Here is a 22,948-nt window from a genome sequence, read left to right on the forward strand (position 1 = left end):
AAAGGAGGTAGAATGATCACGCTGACCAATAGTCCAGAGAAAGAATGCACATATGAAGAATCATTAAAAAAAAGACCTTAAAGGCAAGAATAAATAATAAGTAAAAAGACTAGAAAAAGAAAAAACTTGGGAACATGTCAAACAAATGATAATTTCTATCGAATAATTGATTCTTTACAGATTTTGGCGACTACCACAGCAAAAAAATGCTTAGCCTGATTCATACAAAATTGTTGAGGAACCAACATTTCAATGCTACCTTATTTCTTGGACGGGTTTGACACAAAACTCTACAACAAAAAGAACAAGCATGCTTCATGTTTGGAGATAATTATCAGGTTGGAAGAGCTCGGCTTAATATATTCTTGAGCAGCAACTAAACAAACAAGGTTTTCATAAAGGAGGATGTCATTACTCATCATACCTTAACTGAGTTCAATCGTTTAGATAAACCTGAAAACTTCCGTAAAATTCACAGAACGTCCAAGCAATGGATACAACGGCGGTTGATAAGCCTAGCTACAAGGCTTTCTGGCTCTGGGATGAGAGAAGATGTCAAGTTGTTCCAGAAATGAAATATTAACGATTCGATAAGAATTGTGTTGAATAGAGTATCATCCTGATTTTTTCCGGACTCTGTTGTTGGTGTCACGAAGTATCTGTATACAGTTCAAATAAACTAAAAATTAACGAGGAAGAATAGTCAGAAGGACATGAGCCAAGCAATATAGGATCAAATACGTACTAATCTAAGTAAAAAACTGCAATTTAGGTGAAAGAAAATTAAACTGATATACATGCAAACTAGATATTTTAGTAAAGCCACTGCCAGCACAGGTGCATAACAACAATCCAAAGGCCTCAGAAAGGAATAAATGACTGCTGAAACACCGAGGAACCTAAAAGGAAAGAGAAGGCTATGGGACTTTCTTCAAGTTTCAACATGGACAAAGTCTCCATCACAAAGATTTTTTGTGTCCTTCCCCTCCAAATACGTGCAAAGGAGACTGAGAAACAGCCTATCCATGTCATTTACTTTTCATGCATCTAACCTCAAGCAATGAAACATGTCATGGACTAGTCTAAAGACGAACTATGGCCCAATGAAGAAAATAGACAGTGGAAGGACAAGCATTCTTCTAATTCCAACAATTTGTCATAAGGTAGATTTTCAAATATCAGTTAAGGCTAAAGCATGAGAAGGGAATAACATCACATCAGAAAGTTAGTCACCAGTTAAAAAATCATGTAACTGAATTTTTGAAGAAATCTGAGTACCCTTGTTTATTATGTCCACCGATCCAAATAAGTCAGGTCCCACCATAAGAAACTGGGCATTCCAAATATGGTCATATGCAGGAATGTGAAATAACAACATTAGGTTTGTAATGATACCTTGTGATATACTTAGAAATCGGGAAGAACGTGTAAGAAGGTTGCACTTTTAATTCCAGCTCTCTAATGGATTTACTTGCTTTGCTCAAAAATCTTTTTGCAACTCTGGTCAATAGATTAGCTCCATTGCACCGCATGCGTGTATCATCATATGTCAAGTAAAACTCTTTCTAGCATTCCATGATGAAGGCGCTGCGTCAGAAGGACAAGCAAACATCAAATGGTATCAAGTTCTCATCATTGATTAATAATAAGACCAAGGCATGGTAGGATATTCAGTTTTCTCTCATTACTTTCTCAAAGAAGTTATTTCCTTAATCCCATGCTCCTTCACAAAAACCAAAAGAATATCAATTGAAGGGATTTCGCCTCCATGATCTAAGCAACCAAATTACTCCATGTAGAAACAAAAACAATGTCCTTTAACTGAAAGGTAAAGACAGGAGGAAAAGAAGAAAGGATACCAACTGGAGAAGGGCTGACAAATGAAATTCCTAAAATCTGATTATTCAGGGGAGGATATGTTAGATTCAGATAGTTAAAATCTTCCTCATTCAGTTTATATGTCCTCCTTCTAACACAGTTTTGAGATAATGGTTCCTTTAAATAACAAATCTCTAACGCTCCTTTCCCAAGAATATCAGAGATAATCAAATAAAGCAGCAATAGAGACTAGAGAATGACTTAACTAGAATCACATTCACGTTGCTAAAACGAAATATCTCTAACCATCAAGATCATCATTTAGGAAGGGCTAAAATCACCCCATACTATTTTTTGCAAAACTTGGAAATTGTTAATTTATTTTTCGGGAAAAAAAGGCATAGATCATCATTTTCAATAGGAAAGGAGAACAGGAGAAAACCTCACCATAGAGGGAATCCTCACAAAATAGGCCCATCTACATGTTTTAAATCTCAGTCCAACATGGTGCACCTAAAGTAGCGCACCATATCGTAAAGTTTAAGGCAACATCATCCTTACCTGTGTTTTTTAAATGTCATTAAGGCACCATTTAAGGAACTTCCAGCAAGCTGATCCTCCAAAGCAACAGTGTTATTTAATGAAGACACAATGGTTTAAGAACTATTATATCTATGTCCAGATAGATACCACCATATCTGCACAAATGAACAAAAAGAAAATACACAATGACCTTGTCAATATAGTCGACAAACAGAATTCAAAGTTGATGATAAATACATCACCATGCTAAAATAATAGACAATTAAATTCCAACAAATGGGATACAAGTTTATTAGCAATAATATATAACTGCAATCAAAAGGATATCATATTCCATAAACCTTTTGCTTCAACATAAAACTTGCATTGGCTCATTGAAAATATGTCCTCTTTTATTTGCCAATAATTCAACATAAGTAGGTTCCAGCTTAATGTCTAGCAAGGGACAAATCTGCAACAAGACAGTCTCTCCATACAGTTTCTAGGATTGCAGTCTACATGAATCCATTTCCTATTTTTGAAGCAATAAGTAATATGTTTGCTTCTTATGTAAAATTTTATATCTACAACCTTTTCCAAGTTAGCCATTACCAATTAAGTCCCATGGCTCGTCCAAAGAATACTCGTCTTGACACATGTCTGCCTCTCTAACAAATGAAATATAAATGATAAGCACAGCTATTATCCTTTGACATGCTCTCCTGCAGGCTGCAGCTCTACCCGTTAAACCAGTATACTCCGTTCATGAGTAGCACTCCGAGACACCATAGCTGCTTCTCTTTTTCTTTTTTCTTTTTTTATATCTCATGAATAGCTATTACCTTTTTAACTCCACCCATATTGGTTTGGTAGCTCTAAAAAGCATTGTTTTAGTGCTACCATTTCACACTAATGCATAAAATAAACAACAACATGCAATAAAATTTTGGATACAAAATTGAAATTTCAACATGGCTTTGTTACCTAATACAACACATAGAAACTGCATAACGAAGCACACTTACTTATAGAGGGTTGCGAACCGGACAAGCTCACTGTAGTGAACTGGATATAATTTTGTCTTTCTCCATTCAAACCAGATGGATGCAAACGCATGCACAGGGGTATCATTCAACAATTCATCAAGATTTGGCATAGCAACAGCAACTTTGAAACTGTTGACAAAGACCATCCCTTCAAGCTGGCATTGTAGACTAGACAAACCAGCAAAAAATCTAGTAAGAAATAAGCCAGATTCTTACACATCCTTCACAAAGCTTTCTTTGAAAAAATCAAGTTCAATTGTCTCAGAGAACACAACAACGCAGCATCAGGATGGTGGATGAGAAGACTTTCAAGTCCTCTCTGATGTCGAACACTATACATCCATGATGGGGAATTCCACACCATAAAAACCCTCATATCACACCTGCTCTTTCTCAAAAATGCCTCCATGAAATCAGAAAAGGAAAGGCTAGATTGCAAGCCTGGATAGTAACCCCATCTCCTCCCATCTGCGTATATATGACTCGTAGGCTCAGACTTTCTTTGATGAGCATTAGAAGCTAGTTTCTCCAACTTACCCTTTTGTCCCAACTCACCAGCTGATGTATCTCTCACCAGCTCACTCCCACTACTCCAATGTGATGTATTCCCATCCGTACTACCGCTCAAACTTTGATCTCCAGTGTTTACTTGCTTACTATGTAAGTCAATATGTACATCATTATCTTGCATTCCATTACTCTTATTCGAAAAATCTCCAGTTGTCAAACGCAAATACTTGTCAACATTGTTTGCCTTCATACTCTTCAACCTATTACCTGCATTGTCATCCAAAGTCCTCCGCACAATGCCCCTCTTATCATCTTTCCTGAACACTAGTTCCTCATGTTTCCTTCAACATTCACTTCCCGAAACATCTTCAACACTTTAGAATGCCTTTTACTCCTCATGTCATGTTTGTCGTTTTGATTTCCTTAGACCTTAGCTTCCTCATTCCCCACCAAAACATGCAAAGGCTTCTTGCCACCAAAGGGAACATGCTTGAACTACCATTTCTGGACCACCTTATCCCTCTAGTCAATGTAATGACCCCAACCCTATCAGGGTCCTGCAACAATGGATTATTCAAGGGATTCAACACCTCCAAATTGGACTTGAACATCCTATCCTCCTCAAGAAATCACCTTTCTTGTCAAACCATTCTCCCAACCCTTCCCTCAGGGGTGAATCCCTCTTCCCCGCCTACAACATCAGAGCATCCTCAATTTCTTCCACCTCTGTCACCTTCCTCCTCATATTTTCATCTACAGGGACATCATCCGACCCAAATGCAGCCTTACTCTTATCCTCTGTACACAATCCCTCATTAAACCCGACATAATCATTATCTCAATCATCAATAAACTGCTTATTAACGGCCCGACGAATGCCATTAGAAATTCGATAGAAGTAAAACCCAGATGAGGATACCTTGTTACTGCTAATTTGGTCACCATCGTCTTCCCAATCAAACAATTCGTTGTCATTCTCTTGTTGCAGCTGGTCGCCGAGAGTGTCGATCTTGTCTTCGGTGGAGAAATTGGCGATCGTCGGAGTCCGAGAGGAGGGGGTATTGGATCGAAAATGCATCATTTCGTTGTCGATAATTATCAGCAGGCGAGAGACTGAGGCGGGTATATAGGAGGGAGATAGAGAGTAGGAGCAGAAGAGCAGAGATTGCGGCGCATACATACACCCCATAGCGCGGGCACCGCCATGATATGAGGTTCGCAGCATTTTTGGCGTCGTAAGATCACCGGAATGTGTGCATCACGACTTCACAACTGTTCATACATATCATTCCATTTGATAGTTATTTTAGTTTTGAATTATCGGGGAGGGGGCTCCGCAATTCCCTAGAGTTTACAATTCATATCTAATGATGAAGAAAAAATCATATAAATTTTAAAAATGAAAAAACAAAAATGTGATATGATGTGACAAATCTCTCAAGCCATTGGATTTCAATTGTAGACTCTACAATTTAGAACTAATTGTGAAACCCCCTAATTCGACATACATTCCATTGAATTTACTGGAAGAGTGAGACGTTTTCACTCTATTTAAGTGAAAGAGACGTGGATTCTTTTGTATGGAAGATTTTATTGAATTTACTGGAAGAGCGAGCGGCTCAAAAAAACGACTTCTATAATTATAATTAGGGTATTGATAATAACACACCCGAGCCATTAGTTTGCGTGGTAAGATTGGTGTTCAGGGTTGGAATCTCCCGGTTTTAAAAAATATATATTATATATTAATTAATAACAATGGACTTTATTAATAGTGGGCTTTAGTAATGGCGCTTTTATTGCTCCTGATAAGGCTCGATAACCTTAACCTCTAACAACTTTAAACGTCGTTTTATTTCCTTTCTCTAACTCTCTCCCTGATTGGCGTGATTTCATCCACAACCTCTCGAATGGTTTTGGTTTTTTTAATGTCCAAATGTATATATTTGTTTTGACATTGTGATTTCTTCTGCGACCTACGTGTGTATCGTTGCTTATTTCTTTCTCTCCGGGTAGCCCATTAAACTATACATCCTTTTCTAAAAATACATGTATTTCTACTCATTAACCCCCTAAATTTTTGAAAATTTTTACACATTATATATAATTTATATATTACCAAAAATATGTTTTAATAACGGTATAATATGTATTGTTAATATAAAATTATAATAATTAATTGATAGACACTCATACAAGATATCAAAAATTCATAATAATTATATAATATATATGGTTAATAGCTCTAAAAAAATTTCAACGGCACAACCGCCAAACTCTCGTCAAACCTTTGGCTTCTCCTAACTCGGCCACTAATCAAGCCCCTCGATATATTTGCTGCTGGTGATAGCCTAATAAAGTTCTTACGTTCAATAATTCCACATAAATTGTAAATTTTTTTACTTGTAATGGATATGTCATTTGAACTACAGAACAAGATGAGTTGGAAGTATTAAATTGCAAATCTTTGTGGTCAAATTCATATCAATATCATATCTCAACACTTTCAATGTCTCAATTGGTCGGTTTAACTTCCAAACTCGGTCACCGTGTGTCTCAACTCTTTAAGTCTGATCGCGAAACTCGGTCACCGTACGTCCTAAGCTCGGAGAGAACCAACCATCACAAAATGATTTTTCACTATAACACACGTCTCTTTAATCAACGAGAATCATACATACTACGAGTTGGGATTGATATGGCATCTGCAAAGACAGCAAAGTTATCACAATGCCCTTTCAAGTCTGTTTCATATACCATACTCTATCGAAAGACAAATATAGAAATGAACCAGTCCCAGAACAAGTGTTGGATCAATTATGGAAGTTGAGATAATGAACTTTTTCTTTGCAGTAGAAAAAGTCATGCAACAAAGGCAAGGACCAGGCATATAGAACCATGTCAGTGACCAGCTGAAAGACACTTTTAACTATCATGACTAAAATTAATATAATTTAATTTTTCTTGGTGTCAACAAAATAACATTGTTCTATGGAGGATAATCTGGTACAACAGCTAAATCAAAGAACTGCCAACCCAGTTTCACAACCCCAAGCAAAAAGATACGTACAGCCCAAGTCAGAAAAACAACATAAACAAAAAGGGGAATCACCACTAGAAAGTTCCAGGAAACAAGTCTAGGTGACATCACAGTTTCTTCTGCAATCTACTTCCGACCTTCAAACAAGCCCCCCGTTAAAGTAAAGTCGATGTCTTCTGCACAAACCCCGTTTAACCAAACTTCTTAAAGTTGCTCCATCAAACAAAATGTAAAAGTTCAAGTTCTAGTGCTCTTTGACCTTCATCACTAGTTCAATACCTGTCTTGCCATCACCAACACTGCACATGGACAACAAAATAGAGCGGCCGATCTATTGCTTCGCAGTATAATACCAAAAACAAAATCCAGACCCAGAATATATATTTGAAGGTTTAGATACAAACCCAAACCACCAGAAGAGTCCATTTCATTTACCAGAACACAAAACACAAAAATTAATTTCCGGATCAGGGTTAAATCCAAGAAAATTTTTGAAACTTGACCTTTCAGCCAGTCCCCCCAACAAAAAGTAACCATAGTCAGCAATTTTAAGAAGCTTCATATGCTTCCTGGTTTTCCTTTGCCATACCATCATCATTTAGACCAGCACCTGAAAGCTCATGGGATGATATCAAACACTGGCCTACGTAATTTACCCATAGTTCTGTCACAACTGTTTTCAGGACCTCTCTGTTTATTTCCTCCACCAGCTTCATTTACATTAATTTCTAAGAACTTCTCACCTGATGTTCCAGTTCCAGTTCCAGTTCCAGAATTCTGATTTATTGAACTGCTTATGTTACCATGGACAGCCTCATCACAGTCTTGAAAAACTAGCTGTTTATTTCGTCTACCATCTTCATTTACAGGTAAACCTAAAATGTCTTCGACAGCATTTTCCAGTCCAGAAACCCGATTAATCGAGTTGCTCAAATTACCAGAGGATTCCTCATCATGGATGAGGCCACATTTACAAGAGGCATCAACATCCTCTTTATCACTCAAATCCTGACTGAAATACAAACATCCATTTTTAGCTTTGACAGCCCATGATTCCAAGGATGACTCCGGCACAATCATATGTCTGGCATTATCACAATCTAGACCAGGGGAAGCCTCACCACTATTTTGAAAAACTTGCTGTTTATTTTGTCCACTCTCTTCCGTTACTTGGATACCTAAAAGCTCATCACCAGTTTCTTCCAGTTTAGAAATCTCGTTAATTGAGTCACTTAAATTACCAGGGGTAGCTTCATCACTGATTGAGCCACATTTGCAAATAACTTCAACATTTTCTAACACCTCTTTATTGCTACCATCCTGATCCACACGCAAACATTCTTTTTCAACATTTACAACCCGTAATTCCAAGGATGCCTCAGGCATGATCATACGGTCAGCATCATCAAAGTCTTGAGAAATTGAGTCCATCGTGGACAAAATTTTTCCTCCATTATTACCGCTCTGTTTGCATGAGGTTGAAGGTGACATATTTTGTGATGACTTTGCTACATGTTCAGGAGTAAATCTAAAGGTTGCCCCAGAATTCTCTAGCATTTTATTGACTTGACTAGATAAGTCCCCTCCAGCAATGACATCCATGTCTTCATAACCCGCTTGACACAAATGAGATGACACTTCAACTTTTTGAGGTAACCAGGATTTGCAATCCAAGCTTCTCCTTAGAGCATCACAACCTCTAGTTTTATCAGTATATACATTACTTTCGTGACCAGGTGCCTGCATATTTTGTATAGTATCTTCATCAAGCTCCTTGTCATCAGATGAGTCATTCTTGTTGAAGTTCGGCCTAATCAACTTTCTCTTCTTATGGCGTCCACCCAGTGAGCCATCACTCTCAGCACTCACATTAGTCCCTCCAGTTTTAACGTCAACATGAGGTTTCTGCAATTCACTGCGACGCTTGAAATCCACAAAAGGAGTTCCTTCAGATACTTGGTTGGTGTTTTCTTCATCTGCTGGAATGGCATTTGTCTTTGTGGCTTTGTGGGCTTTTTGTGAGTGAGTATTCGGTAACTTGGGATTCAAACTGATTTGCTTTTTCATGCTTGAATTTTTGACGCTATCCAGCCGTTTGAATGATGATCTAGAGCTTTCTGTTTTTACCCATTCTTGCCGACTCTGGTGCAGCATTGCCATCAATTCATCAACTGATCTACCTACACCACTTTCATTATTTCCAATGTGCAAACGATTTTCTGGCTTGATTTTTCCAGGAGCTAAAGCTAAGCGCGAAAACACACTGTTTCTTTTATTGTTGGAGCCAAAATACTTGCCATCAGAATTTTGATGGAAGTCATCATGGATTGAAGAAAAGTCAGCATAACCTATATCTCTACCATTTACAGAACAATCTTGCTGCAGGCAGTGAACCTCTTTTGAAGTAGGCACATTAACAACAAACGAATCATCATCTTCACACCATGGAATTTTACGAACATGTTCCTGTTTTGATCCAACAGGATAGCTATACTCAAACCTAGCAGATGGCTCGATGGGATTAAAGAACTTAGAAGGTTCCTCATCCGTCCTCGAACCATTTCCCTTTTCTGGAAAAGGTGGAAAAGATAAAGAAGAATGCCGTACGAAACCAGTAGAATCTTCATTCTCATCATATCTTTTCGGCCTGTTTTCAGAATATGCAGGCTCCATGAAATGCACACTGGTCCTGTAGGAGTTCTCATAAGAGTTGAGGTAAGGAAATGAAGCATTATTATCCACATCAGATTTGCAGTCCAACCAGTTGCTTGTAACTTTATGCTCTCTGTGCAGCGGAAGCGATTGGCTATCCAAGGTAGGAGATATTTTCCTGACATAACGTTTCTGACGAGCATGTTTCTGTGGTGAATTAGAACTATGATCAACCAAATGAGGTGATGACATTTCGTAGCTAAAACTAGGTGCGTCGGGCTCATAAGGAATAGCACTAGTACCAAAAGAAGTCGAAGAAGAAAAGTTAGAGATAGGTGACACTGCATCCCCATATACTTTTGAAGAGGAGAGGCTTGTGATTTGTGGCTTCATTGGAAAATGGACAGTTGGAGATGGTCTAAGGTGATCATCAACTAGAGAATCTGTACCTAAGGTGGGCAAGCCGTAAAGGACAGATTTATTGAGGCTAGGCGGTAAAACACCAGATAACTCAATTGACACAGGTGGCTCAATATCATTTTCCCTGTCACATTCTCTGTCACTCATTCCAAATATAAAATCATCAGCAACTCTTCCAGTTCCGATTTCATGTAAAGGATATCCAGCATACTTGGTTGAAATGAAAGGCCCACACTCAGTGTCAACATTACATTTATTTCCTATTTCATCAGTTGATGCAAACCTGTCATTATCAGGTACTCTTCCAAATTTTCCTGAGTAGTCATTTTTTATTGCCAATCCAAACTCATCATTCATCTTGCTTTCATCTTCTGACAAAGCACTTCTTGCAAATCTTCCATCACCTCTAAAAGAATCTCTCGGGTAATCCATTGAGTTGACTGCCCTGCAACTGTGGTCCAAATTATGCTCGTCTTCTGTGGCATCAGTCAAAAATAACCGGCCACCATCAACCCTTTTTCTGACTTTACTTCTAGAATAACCAGTTGGTCTTGTAAATTGACTTCTGGAAAATTGTCTGTGCAGTGTCATGTCTTTGAACTTTCTCAAACTGAACAATGACAAAAGCCTATGGACCTGCATATTTAGAAAAAAGAATGGTCGTCAAGAAATCTGGATATACTCTTTTCTTCCATTGAGGTCAGATGTTGATGGAAGAAGGATCCAACCTGATCTTCGTCCAGCCCAAAATTGAACTTCTTTGATGAAAAGTAGTTTTCTTTGATAGCATCATAAAATTCATCTTCAGGAAGCGGACTACATAGCCAAATTGGAACAAATTTTACCTAAACAAGACAATTGACCATAAAAACAGATAGTGTCAAATCCCTGAAACGTTCTTCTCTTTTATTTTTCCTTCCAAAAAAATATGAAAGGTAACTAACAGTTTTAAAAGACGAAAAAAACATACTTGGGCAGGAAAATTTCCAAATGAGCTGAATGCATTGGGAATAATGTTCATTGCACCATCACAGCATGCTTGGAACACACCATATAGTTCTCTATTCTCAAATTCAAACATAAACAACATCATCCCAGTTTTAACGTGTTTTACAAAGTGGGTCATGCGAGGTGGAAGGCCGAACAGTTTACGTTTAAAACATTCTCTTTTCGTAGCAGCATTTGACATAAAGATTGCACCAAATTCAGGAATAGTTCCTGAAGCCCCATTCTGCTCCTCATTGAACTCCATCACTTCTCCAGGTGTGATGCTGTCTGATTCAATAAAGACAATTAACAGTAACAGACAGCTAAACTGCTAAAGCAGGGAATGCATGGTGCAACATTATTGGTGAAAGATTACAAGGGTTTCATTTCAGCAGCTTGAATTTTACTGGCACATGGAAATACATTCAAACTTCAGCCACAATAAATAGTGGTCAATCATGCACTAGGAGCAATAATATATGTAACCACGCAGCTACCTGAAAAATATATAGAGACAAAGACCAAAAACATATATATTTGATAATGAAAAAGTTTAGGATTATGTGTTTACCCTTGGTGAAGGATATCGCCAATGCCAACAAAAACTTTTTTACCAACAATAGACAAGAAAAACATCCACCAACACAGATGGAAATGTGGAATCATAACACTAATTTTATGACTTATGAGTCATATAAACACTTAATTCAGACACTGCATCAAAAAAATAAAGTCGAAGAAAAAAAGTTTTCCACTTCAAAAACAGACCAAAAAACTTCAAACTTCAAATACAGACCAAACATTTTTCCCTAAATATGACGGTAAATTCTGCATGCCTTATTGCCTTTGTTTATTATTCTTCTACTACTACTACTACTTTCCCTTCCCTCACCACCCCCCATGTAAAATCCAAAAAGAAAAGGCCATATTTAGCCGTACAAAAAAGGTTCCCTACAGATTTTCTGATCCACTTACCTTTGTTCTAAATTTACAAAATTTTGTACATGCTCAGACAGTTCCAGTGACCAACCACCAAGCAAACAATAACCACATAACAAATTCAAGTCCTAAATCAACTACGGCTTTACATCAAACCGTCTCGTAATTTTTATCATTTTTAGCATAATTATAAATATAAAAAAAAAAAAAAAAACATAAACTCACGAACTTTCACTTAATTAATCGAAACAATAGAATCCATAAGCAAAAGAAACATCAAATCAAGAGAAAATAAAAACCAACAGAGAGAAGAAACGAAATTACATTATACACAGTTAAACAACGATTTATACCCGAAGAGAACGAAGATAGCGAGATCTAAACCTGAAAACCGAAGTCGGAGAGTACTCTTTTGGCTTCAAAGAAAATCAAGGTAACATTACATCAGTTAGTACATAAAAAAAGTGATCAAAAGGCAGAAAACAAACTGCCCGATTAGGGTTAGAGAAATAGCGATTCTGCTCTGAAGCGACGGACATTGTAGAGAGAGCGAGAGCGAGAGAGATTTACCAGATACGGAGAAACGTGATCGTTTTTGGAACAGAGGCGAGGCCCAGTCTTTATAGGGCACTACGTAGTCGGTTTTGAACTAAATGCATTTGTTAGGCGCAAAACATTGAAAAATCATACTTTAAAATAGGATAAACATTGAAAAAGACAAAAAGATACATGCATTAGCTCATTTTTACCATATCAGCTTAACTCAATTTATTAATAAAATATTACTTTTTATTATTTTCATGCTTCTTTCTGATGTCTTATTTTTTATTAAATATGAATATATATTGTGATAAAAAATGAAGAAATATATATTTTTTTACAAATTAAATACAATAAGTATTTTTATTATTCTCTAATTTTTATGTTAATATATTTTAAAGAGTCGTAAAAAATATATTTGTTGGTTTATAATGTAATAATTTTTTTAACACAAAAAATATTAAGAAAGATTGAATGAATGAATATTTTAAAAATATAGAGGATGCTTTAATTGAGCTGACGTAGAGTGTTGTTGAATTGTGATATGCACTTAACTAAGTGATTACTACTTGATAAACAAATGTTTTATCAGTCTCCCCATGACGGTAAAACAAACCTCTATTCTCTCCATAGACAGTCGCCAAGACTACATCGTACATCTTTTTTTGGTCTTTGTTCAATTGTTGGACCAGAGTAGCATTCTCAACTTCAAGTTCATCGGTGTTATACTCAAGTTTTTCTCTCAATACTATGTTGTTTAGATCTTGTAGTTGGACAACTTCAGGCATTGAAAATTTACTCATGAGGGATGCACCTTTTTTTTACCAGTTTTTTTTTTTTTAGTTCAACTAGAACCTGGTTTCTTATTTCTTAATCTAAGACGTGTAAGGTTGACAACCCAAAGCTTCTGTCTTAGCCTGTAAAAAGTTCAACAATAGTGTTTCAAATCATCTGTTTGCATTGGACACCTTTGTCATGCACATCCCACATCGGTTAGATGTGGGTGTGAAGTTCTAAATATAAGGGGGTCCAACTCCCTTAATAATTAGCAACTGTTTTTCTAATGGTAGATCCACGGGCTCAGGCTTGCAGGGGTTGTTGCTGAACCAACTTCCTAGATCCATTATGGGGTGAGCTTGGGAGGACAAATCCGTGAGAACCTTGGCCCAAAGTGAACAAATTGTTAATTGTTGAGGTAGGAAGGGTTGTTCGTATCATTTGGTATCACCTCACAAAACAATAGTAATGTGATAAACAAATTTCTAAGCTCATATGATGTAGTACACTGTGCAACCCCGTCCATTGCCTCATGCCACTCATGATCATTCCCCCAAGTGGACAAACTGCTAATCGTTGAGGTGGGAAGGGTTGTTCGTATCATTTGGTATCACCTCACAAAACAATAGTAATGTGATAAACAAATTTCTAATCTCATATGATGTAGTCCACTATGCAATCCCGTCCATTGCCTCATGCCACTCATGATCATTCCCTATTAAACCCACTGTGTTGCATGCCTCCTTGAATGTTTCATAAAGAGTTCCATTGACAATTCTTATATCAGTGAAACTTGTTGGACCTTTAACATAAGCAAGTAACATTCTAAGATAGTAATTCATAAAAATCTACTACATATGTGAGCATAGTTTTTTCAATCCTTTGTTTTAATTGCAATTCTTCATAATGTATGAAGCATAGTTATGACACTTTCATAATAGATGAGACATAATAATCATGTATTGCCCTGCCCGACAATTCTTCCTAAATTTAATAAATGCATGAAAATAAATTTAAGTTGAAGAAATTGTAGACCAATCCTTTTCCATAATTTATAAACTCATAATTAGGCGCAAATGTAATTAATTGTTGTGTAATGGAAGCACAACCAATTATAAAATAACTGAATACATATAAATCTAATCATGAATCTGCAAAAAAAGTTACATTTGAATGAAAAACACGATAATTTTGGTATTCAAATATTCACATTGAATCGATTTAGTGAAGCAAATAAATTTATTTCATATGCGCGTTTTCAGCCGTGTAAATAGTGTTAAATAATGGCTCATATTAGAAGTATTATAAGAATTGAAAACCCTAGACAAATGAACTAAGAAATTTCTTATATTGAAAATAAACGTAAACTCCGAGAATGTAGGCACATTGTCAAACATCGTAAATCCTGTGTTGTTCTTCTCTTTTTGCAACAAATAGACACACAGACAAAACACCAGTTATGCAACCGATAGGGAATGAAAAACAAAGAAAAATTCATAACACCGAACGAACGCCAATCCTTTCCACAGTTTATAAAAAACCTTCAGTTCTTTGTAAAGAAAATCAAAGCATGTAGCAACAAAAAAAAAGGCACCACTAAAATAAAAGGACAAATATAGGTACTTACTACTTTGTTGGCTGATTATAGCGAAGCCAAATCTCTAACAATTGAACATAATTTTTATCATAACCATGCAAACTGACGTATAACGAGTGGCAATTGTGTTTGAGGAAGAATTTGATTGGAAGAAAGAAGATATTGAGAAGGGGAAGCGTAAAAAGCTGCAGAGAAGAAACAACCATAACTTTTTGACTTGGATGTCAGAATCGCTATTATAATATGTTTTCCAATACTGATTTTCATTCTCCGTAATGGTCTAATCGGGGTCCCCGCTTGAGGTCGTTTTCATGCTTAATTTCCCTATGTTAAGACAGGCTGACGGGTGGTTAAAGTTTTATTGCTTTTGTTAACTTTCTTTTTAAGTTGTTCTATTTTAGTTAAGGTCTTTATTGGTCTTTTTACTTAAATTAGGGTTTCCTAGTGACTATTTAAGCTTTTTGGCCGATTGTTATGCATTCATTCCTTGAAGTTAATAAAACTCTTCGGTTTACAACCAGTTTTCCTTGGTGGATTCCAAGATTGTTCTTGAAGATTTACACTTGTATTTCCTTGATTGCTTTGTGCTACGTCACAAACAAAGTCACTTTTTAATAAAAAAAGACAATTGCTATATTCACATATTCATATTATATCGACTTAGGGAAAGGCGCAATCTAAGAATTTATGAATTAACGTATGAAATTTCAAATTGTTCTTAGAGCAACAACAATTATTCGAGAGATGCAAACAAAAACTAGTCATGCAATCTACTAGAATGGAGATACACAAAAAAAAAAAAAAAAACTAATAACGATATTGCATATAATTTTATACCTGGTCTGTTAATAAAAATATCTTTCCAGTCATTTTTGGTGTAATTAATAAAAAATTTTAAGAAATAGACGTCAGGTATAAAAAATATCTTAAACAACAATAAAAAAAAAGTGTGTTTTAAAAAGAAATTTTTAGAATAAATAAATGAGAAAGTTACTAGACTCAATAAATTTCTTTTAAGAGTCATTTTTACAAGGTAGGCTAATTTATTTTAATTGTTAAATTGGATATGAGAGTGGAATGTAAATTGGCTAATTTATTTCTACAATGGGTGTGTTTGTCAGTGTGCTTACACCTATTAAATGCACCGTTTTTGGCTTGAACGTATCGGATTGAACAAAAAAGTGTTTCGCTAAGCGATGCGTTACAATAACCACAACAACACAGTGAGTTCAAAGTGTAAGCAGAGAGTTGTTTCCACTCCGATACAACGAGTTTGATAGTATTTTAGGTGTCAAAACACGAAGGTTTTCCAATTTTATCCTCAATCAATTTTATCACTCCATTTATATTTTTTAAAAAATATATTGATATCAATGATAAATATCCAATTTTACCCCTCACCTTGTCACAATATTTTTAGTGACACATCAAGTACTTTTTGTCACCACACCAAACCAAAATTAGGAACTCATCCCCTCTCACCGACCGCAAGAGGTTAAAACAAAACAGCTCCCAAATCGCCCTTTTACTAGGCCGAATTGTCTCATATCATAGGCCTTCTCCTGACTTGCTGGCCCAATTGTCTAATATCATAGGCCTTCTGGCTTCTACCGACATACTGGCCCAACTATCTCAAATCAGTTCCACATCGAAGCGGATTCAATCCATTCCGCTGTTGGGTTTGGAGTTTGGACCATACAAGACAAGCCCGGCCTTATAAGACCTTCTTCCCCAACAAGAAATCAAGGAAGAATCGCTATTTAGTTCTTTACTTCTCATCGGCGGACACATCCGAGCTTTCGAAGTAAGTAGTTTCGCTCTGTATATGAGTCTGGACGTAGTTTTAGAAGCAGATGTTCTGATTTGTTTGATTGACGCATTTTTCTTGCTTTAGGGCTTTTCTTATCTCACTTGTTGACTCATAATGGGTGATAGTCAGTACTCGTTTTCGCTCACCACATTCAGGTATGTTCTGCATAACTTGTACTTCCGATCCCCTTTATAAAATGGATAAGCTTTGCATTTACAAAATAATTACTTGTTATTAAACAGTCCTTCAGGGAAGCTAGTTCAGATCGAGCACGCATTAACGGCTGTTGGTTCCGGCCAAACATCATTAGGGATTAAAGGTATGTTTTTGAACTCCACATCCATGGGATTACGTTTTTTACTCAATTTTACCGAAGTGGTCAGATGGTCTAGAATCGGCTGTTTATTTCAGATTGCATCCAAATCAAATGGGTCAAAAAAAAAATCTTTATAAATTTTTCCCCTCTGAAGTTAATCTTTAGTAATGCTTTTACCTGATTATTGTAGCTGCTAATGGTGTTGTCATTGCCACGGAGAAGAAACTGCCTTCAATATTGGTTGATGAAGCTTCTGTAAGTGGACATTTTGTTTTCAAGATGCTGATGGAAATTTGATTAAACTTTTTTATCTGTATTGCAATGCCATCCATGTCAAATATTGTACTGCTTGGTGATAGCTGAAGATGATATTACCTCATGTAGTGGGAAAACATAGTGTAGTTCTTTGATTATATTTGGTTAAATGCAAATCATATTCTCAAATGTTCCTTTCCTCCAATTGTAGTTTTTTGCTTAAGGTATGTCATGAGATTTTGAAACTTCATCCTTCACATTTATGCAAGGATTTGAGATGGGTAATTCTTAATGATCTTCATGTAAGTGATGCATTAGGACTGCTATCCTTTCCCCCTTGGTGAAAATGCATAAGTTGTACCCGTCACCTCTGCAAATGTGTATCTGTTTAGGAAGAAAATAAGTTACAATTGCTCATTTTTAAATCCCTGAAAAAAGAAACAGAAAAAAAGAGCTCCCATGCATAACAAAGTTAAGTTAGTGCGGAAGGAGTTTTGAAACTGATTGTTTGGGATGCATAGGAGAGGAGGACAGTTGGCTTTGCTGTAATGCTGGAGAAGGGCATGTAATTAATCTGTTTCTTGAATAATTTTGCGATCCCCCAAAATGGCTGTTGATGATATGCAATTTTTTGTATGAATTCATGTTGCAAACCCTAAATTGTTTAGAATAAGGCTTTGATGATGATATTTAGTTTGAATTTTCTTCAGGTACAGAAAATACAGTGTTTGACGCCAAACATTGGAGTCGTCTACAGGTATGTCTTTTGCATGTTACTTCACACCAATGATTGTTAAATAAATTTCATAGATGCCTTAGGGTGAACATGAAGGTCTTTATGGTATATTCATTTGGAGTAGGTTTTTTGTTGAAGTGGCCTACCGTCAAGCCATATTCCAGCGGCTGTCTCTATCATAGGAAGAAAACATGTTTGCACTTTGCAGTTATCTATGAAAAAGAAAGTTTGAAAAAAAATCAACCTACACTTCCATGCACTTGATGGATAGGTGTTTAGAAAATATTTTTGCAAAAGCAGGAAGATTGTTATCCTTTTATGTCTTTGATGGTGGTATGGATAAATCATTCAGCTAGTCTCCTTTGAAGGTTCAATACCCAGTTCTTACTGAAATGGCTAGTGATAAAGAGGCTTTTGTACTAACCATGTTATAATTGTTGATGGAGCAACAAGTTGGAACATAACATTTGCTAGGGAGGTGGAAATTTGTTTTTGGGTTTCAACCTATACACATCATTCATGAAGACAAACGTGGAAAGGAGTTAAGAGGTTGTGTCTGGAGTCGCTGCTTTTTATAGGATTTTTTAAGAATAATTGGTTAAGATCATTAGTGCAGTTGGCTGTTAATTTTAATGAGTTTGTGTTGGGTAATGGTTGGTTCCATAGAAATAGAGGTAAGTGCTTGACCTCTTGTAATTCTCAAGGTGGAGCCAAGAAGGGCAAACTGTTTGATTCCTCAGTCATTTGTTCAAAACTTCGAATGAACAAAAGTTCCTCCGACAGTGTTAATTCATGAAACTGATCGTTAGATAGTTGTACAATTTTTGGCACATGGAGTAAAGTGATCAGAATTAGAATATGCTTGTGAATGTAATTGATTACTTGCTTCCAGATGACTGTAACATACCCCTCGTTTGTCAATAAAAACGTGGAAAAAACCACTGCCTTGGATATACTTCTACTGTTTTGTCTGTGGCTTTTTTTTTCCTTTTTAATTCTATCTTTTGCAGTGGTATGGGTCCTGATTTTCGAGTTTTGGTTCGGAAAAGTAGGAAGCAAGCAGAGCAGTATCATCGATTATATAAGGTAGGGATCGGCTGTCAATGACTGAATGACATGTTTAATGTTTTGTTTTCTTTCTGTAATCGATTTGCTTCCCTTAGTATGTAAAATGTGCTTATCCTTCTTGTAATAAGTCTTTATGAATGACTATTGTAGTTATCATGTTCCATGTCCTTTCATATTGACCTTTATTCTATGGTGACCTTTATTTTTGGTTTTCCCTAGTCATTCTTTAATATCTCCTGGGGACAGTCACACTATGATCTTCTGGTTTCTGATTTATCCTGAAATAAGTTATTATAATTAATCTTATTATGACACTTGATTGTCTGCTTGTTTAAATGTGTAATGAATCACCACTTTTGCTGGCAATTTATGAATCTGAGACATAGCAATTACCTTATACCCTGTCTTCACCTTCTGGTGAGTGGTACGATCAGGGCTGAATGTACTTTTTCCCATGTAAGGATATACTTTTCTGTTACTTAGTTATCTCTCACATGGTACTGTATTGTTAAGGTATAACTGCTTTGCTAATTTCATGTTTGCAGGAACCAATTCCTGTCACGCAGCTTGTGAGAGAAACTGCAGCTGTTATGCAGGAGTTCACTCAATCTGGGTAACAAATAAAACTGTTGCTATTTTTTTTTGGTTACAATGTGAAAAGTATGCATGTGTTTGAGGTATCTACATCTTTCAATAGATTTGTCGGTCAAATCTAGTCTTCTCTTTGTCTTGATTTGGGATCAATGGTTTTCCAAGTTGCATGTCTCGTCTGCTTCCATTTATCGGAATATTTCCTTTTTAATGCAGAAAAGGTGTTGAATAGTTGAGGTTTTATGCATGAACAATTTGTCACTGTATTGTTCATCTATAAGCTATAAGAAAATAATGTTTGTTACCGAAAACATTAGCAATCAATGTAAAGGAGACCCATAGACAATTGGTCATCATCATCATCAAAGCCTTATCCCGATCAATTCGAGGTTGGCTATGGATTCTCCATTAGAGAAATTAGTGGGAATATAGTGCGTGATTTTTGTGCTTCCTTATTTTTATGTTGGTGTGCATGCATGTAGGAAAAAACAGATATTGAGTTAAATATTAGTGTATCTTTCTTTCTGGCAGAGGTGTTAGGCCTTTTGGAGTCTCCCTACTGGTTGCTGGATTTGATGACTCTGGTCCTCAATTGTACCAGGTATGTCCTTAACCAATTTGGTTGTATTAAATGTACTGAAAAATGCATTGTTCTTGGCCCGCTTGCAGTGTATCACACATATTGGCCCTAGCCTTCATGCAGCTATGTGTTGCTGGCACAAGTAGATATCCTTGTGACTTGTTTATGTGAATATATTGTTTAGACTGGCAAATGGCTAACATAAACTGCCTATATGTGGAAGGGGAACTAAATGTTTGAGGTGCCACTCTTCATGCAAAAATTTATTGGGGACATGTTGGATTGGCTGTTTGCTCCTGGGTCAAGTCGCATTACTATGCTGTTATTATTAATTGACAGGTTTTTTCTGCTCAAAAAACAAAGTTTTCATGCTTGTAATTTGCACTCAAAGTGAACTGGAAAGGAAAAAGTCTTTTATAACAATCTTTGGATTTTAATTATCATTGCATTTTGTCAGAACTGCTTGCTGTGATCAACAGTTCTATTTTCTTGTTTTATTTAACTTGATATGTTTCCAACTCTATTGAGATTTGAGAGTAGCTTGCACTTCATTTGAAATATATTTTTACACTTGACCTCTAGATTTTAGCATCTTTTGAATTGCCAATGACATGCATACTTTTAGACCAACTTCTCATTTTTTTCCTGAGTATTAGCATAAGAGACTTTAATTTGGGTAATCATGGAGTAACATTAAATTGCAGAAGATAATATGGGATTTACATATTGGGGTAAGGTTGCTCAAAGTTGACTAATCTCTCTGTTGTTCCATCCCCTTCTTGTTTGTAGTGATAGAATATTTGTACTTTCTCTCTCCATGTCCATTCAAATTTAGAAATACAAAAGATTCTGTGCATTTCTAGTGGTTATCCTTTAGACTTGTGCAATTCTAATGTCAAAATCAATTTTTTAGCATGCATCCATAGCTAAATCTGAGGATATTTTTAACAGGTGGATCCATCGGGTTCCTATTTCTCATGGAAAGCCTCGGCTATGGGAAAGAATGTCTCAAATGCGAAAACTTTTCTTGAGAAGAGGTATTCACTAATCACAATAGGACTGCATTCTTAACTTTTGTTTCTTTGTTATGTCCTCAGTCTTTAATATGGTTTAATTGGGGCTTGTGTACTTGAATATAACTTAAGTATTCTCATCTTACATTCTAGATACACTGATGATATGGAGCTCGATGATGCTGTTCACACAGCCATTCTGACCTTGAAGGAGGGGTATGCATCTTTTTAGAAATTTTGTTTTCTTTTTCTATTTTATAATGCATAGCTCATAGCTGATGAATGGTGAAAGGTTGAAGTAGGATAAACCAAATGGGTTAGGTATTTCTATTTTACTGATTCTTTGCTCACTCCTCCAGGACTTGAAATCAAAGTAGTCGTAAATGAGAATCTCCCTTTGGTGTCAAACTTTGATATGTATGGCTTACAGCTTGTCAGTCCTGTTTTATGGTACTCTAATGTTTGTGGTTTTATCAGTTATGAGTTAACCCTTATTGGCATCAATGAGAGTTCCTTTTTGTGGCTTGTCAGTCCAACTTACGAGTTATCTGTGCTAGATCAGCCTTTCCAGATTCACTTCCAGTAGCTACTTTTGTTGTTATTTTATCTGTTTATTCAGCCATTTTCTTTATATTTGTGTAGATTTGAAGGACAAATATCTGGGAAGAACATCGAGATTGGAATAATAGGCACGGACAAAAAATTCAGGCAAGTTCTGCCTCTTATTATTCATTTTCAATGCACTTACATATGTGACATCGATGTTGCCCCACTCGTTTACAGTGCCATGATTAATTGTCGAAAGTTACGTAGATTGTTATTTCATATTCCCAGTTCAGTACTTGTCTATGGTGGTGATTGAAGTTAAAACCAGTGGTTCCTAATTCGTAAACTGACCTTGAAGCATTTGCTTCAATAGATCTAATCTTTTGCTCTCTATCTTGCAGGGTATTAACACCTGCTGAAATTGATGATTATTTGGCCGAAGTGGAGTAGGGTGTGATTGTTGCTCCAAAGGCCAGACAAACGGAAATGATTTCGATAATGTTTGCTTTCTCCCCTAAACTCTCGCAGGAGCTTAAGTAGAATGTTGTTTTAGCGGTCGAAGTATTACAGTCCTGTCACATTTTGAAGTTGCTCTGAACAGTTTGGGATATCATATGCTCTTGTTTCCCTACATTCACCAATTATTACCAACTTGTACTTTCTATTGATCATTGGTTTTTTTTGACTTTTCTATCCTTCAAGAATCACTTTACCTGATCCATTTTACATTGTAGGGCTAATTATTGTTTTCATCAAAGGTGAGCCTTTGTGTGAGCATGTTTGTGTGATGGGTAGTGACCGATGCTGGTCGTTTCCCAGATAGAGGAACTGCAAAAGTACTTCTCTCAGCATGTTCAAGTGAAGATCAGAATGAGCAACTAAGTAGCTACTTTCATTAGAACAGTACACAAGGATATGAAGAATGTCCTGTTACCCGATTGATGGTTGTTTGTATTGGAAGTTGCTTGCAGAAAACATATCGCTGTCAATAGAAAGTGAAATGGAACAACAAAAGAACGTAATTTCACTTGCATACATGGAAGTGAGTGGAGGCAAAGAGAGGGAGAGAAGTCGATCAGAGAACAAGTTTACGGAGAGTCTCTACTTAATCTAAATGAAGAGATGGAGATTCAGTGTGTGATAGTTGCCCTGCCCTGTTGGGCTTTTGGTTTTGGAGCCAATCAT

At 36.4% G+C, this 22,948-nt stretch overlaps 2 protein-coding genes and 1 pseudogene across 2 annotated transcripts; 1 reads left to right on the plus strand and 2 right to left on the minus strand.

Annotated features, from left to right (window-relative positions):
• Positions 1 to 130: 130 nt before the first annotated feature.
• LOC119987844 lies at positions 131 to 7,528 on the minus strand (annotated as a pseudogene).
• LOC119988780 lies at positions 6,802 to 12,550 on the minus strand. The gene is made up of 5 exons (XM_038833941.1): positions 12,505 to 12,550; positions 12,319 to 12,350; positions 10,979 to 11,283; positions 10,737 to 10,853; positions 6,802 to 10,644 (listed from the first exon to the last, which is right to left on the minus strand). Exons 3-5 carry the CDS (start codon positions 11,258 to 11,260, stop codon positions 7,555 to 7,557), a joined length of 3,489 nt encoding a protein of 1,162 aa, XP_038689869.1. The 5' UTR covers positions 11,261 to 11,283; positions 12,319 to 12,350; positions 12,505 to 12,550; the 3' UTR covers positions 6,802 to 7,554.
• A 3,989-nt stretch (positions 12,551 to 16,539) lies between these two features.
• On the plus strand, positions 16,540 to 22,470 carry LOC119987632 (proteasome subunit alpha type-2-A-like). Its single transcript, XM_038832544.1, has 12 exons — positions 16,540 to 16,652; positions 16,743 to 16,813; positions 16,901 to 16,977; positions 17,165 to 17,229; positions 17,940 to 17,986; positions 18,976 to 19,051; positions 19,579 to 19,646; positions 20,156 to 20,225; positions 21,156 to 21,241; positions 21,371 to 21,433; positions 21,860 to 21,925; positions 22,165 to 22,470. Exons 2-12 carry the CDS (start codon positions 16,773 to 16,775, stop codon positions 22,211 to 22,213), a joined length of 708 nt encoding a protein of 235 aa, XP_038688472.1. The 5' UTR covers positions 16,540 to 16,652; positions 16,743 to 16,772; the 3' UTR covers positions 22,214 to 22,470.
• Positions 22,471 to 22,948: the final 478 nt, after the last annotated feature.

Source organism: Tripterygium wilfordii, chromosome 21 (assembly GCF_013401445.1).
Source record: "Tripterygium wilfordii isolate XIE 37 chromosome 21, ASM1340144v1, whole genome shotgun sequence".
Lineage (NCBI taxonomy): Eukaryota > Viridiplantae > Streptophyta > Magnoliopsida > Celastrales > Celastraceae > Tripterygium > Tripterygium wilfordii.

Bases quoted from the DNA above. Each gene is read 5' to 3' on its own strand.
- LOC119988780 (XM_038833941.1), bottom strand. From the start codon at position 11,260: ATGGAGTTCAATGAGGAGCAGAATGGGGCTTCAGGAACTATTCCTGAA. The intron at 10,854-10,978 runs GTATGTTTTTTT...TGTCTTGTTTAG, and splicing joins TTGGAAATTTTCCTGCCCAA to GTAAAATTTGTTCCAATTTG. The intron at 10,645-10,736 runs GTTGGATCCTTC...CTAAATATGCAG, and splicing joins TTGGGCTGGACGAAGATCAG to GTCCATAGGCTTTTGTCATT.
- LOC119987632 (XM_038832544.1), top strand. From the start codon at position 16,773: ATGGGTGATAGTCAGTACTCGTTTTCGCTCACCACATTCAG. The intron at 19,052-19,578 runs GTAGGGATCGGC...TCATGTTTGCAG, and splicing joins AGTATCATCGATTATATAAG to GAACCAATTCCTGTCACGCA. The intron at 21,434-21,859 runs GTATGCATCTTT...ATATTTGTGTAG, and splicing joins ATTCTGACCTTGAAGGAGGG to ATTTGAAGGACAAATATCTG.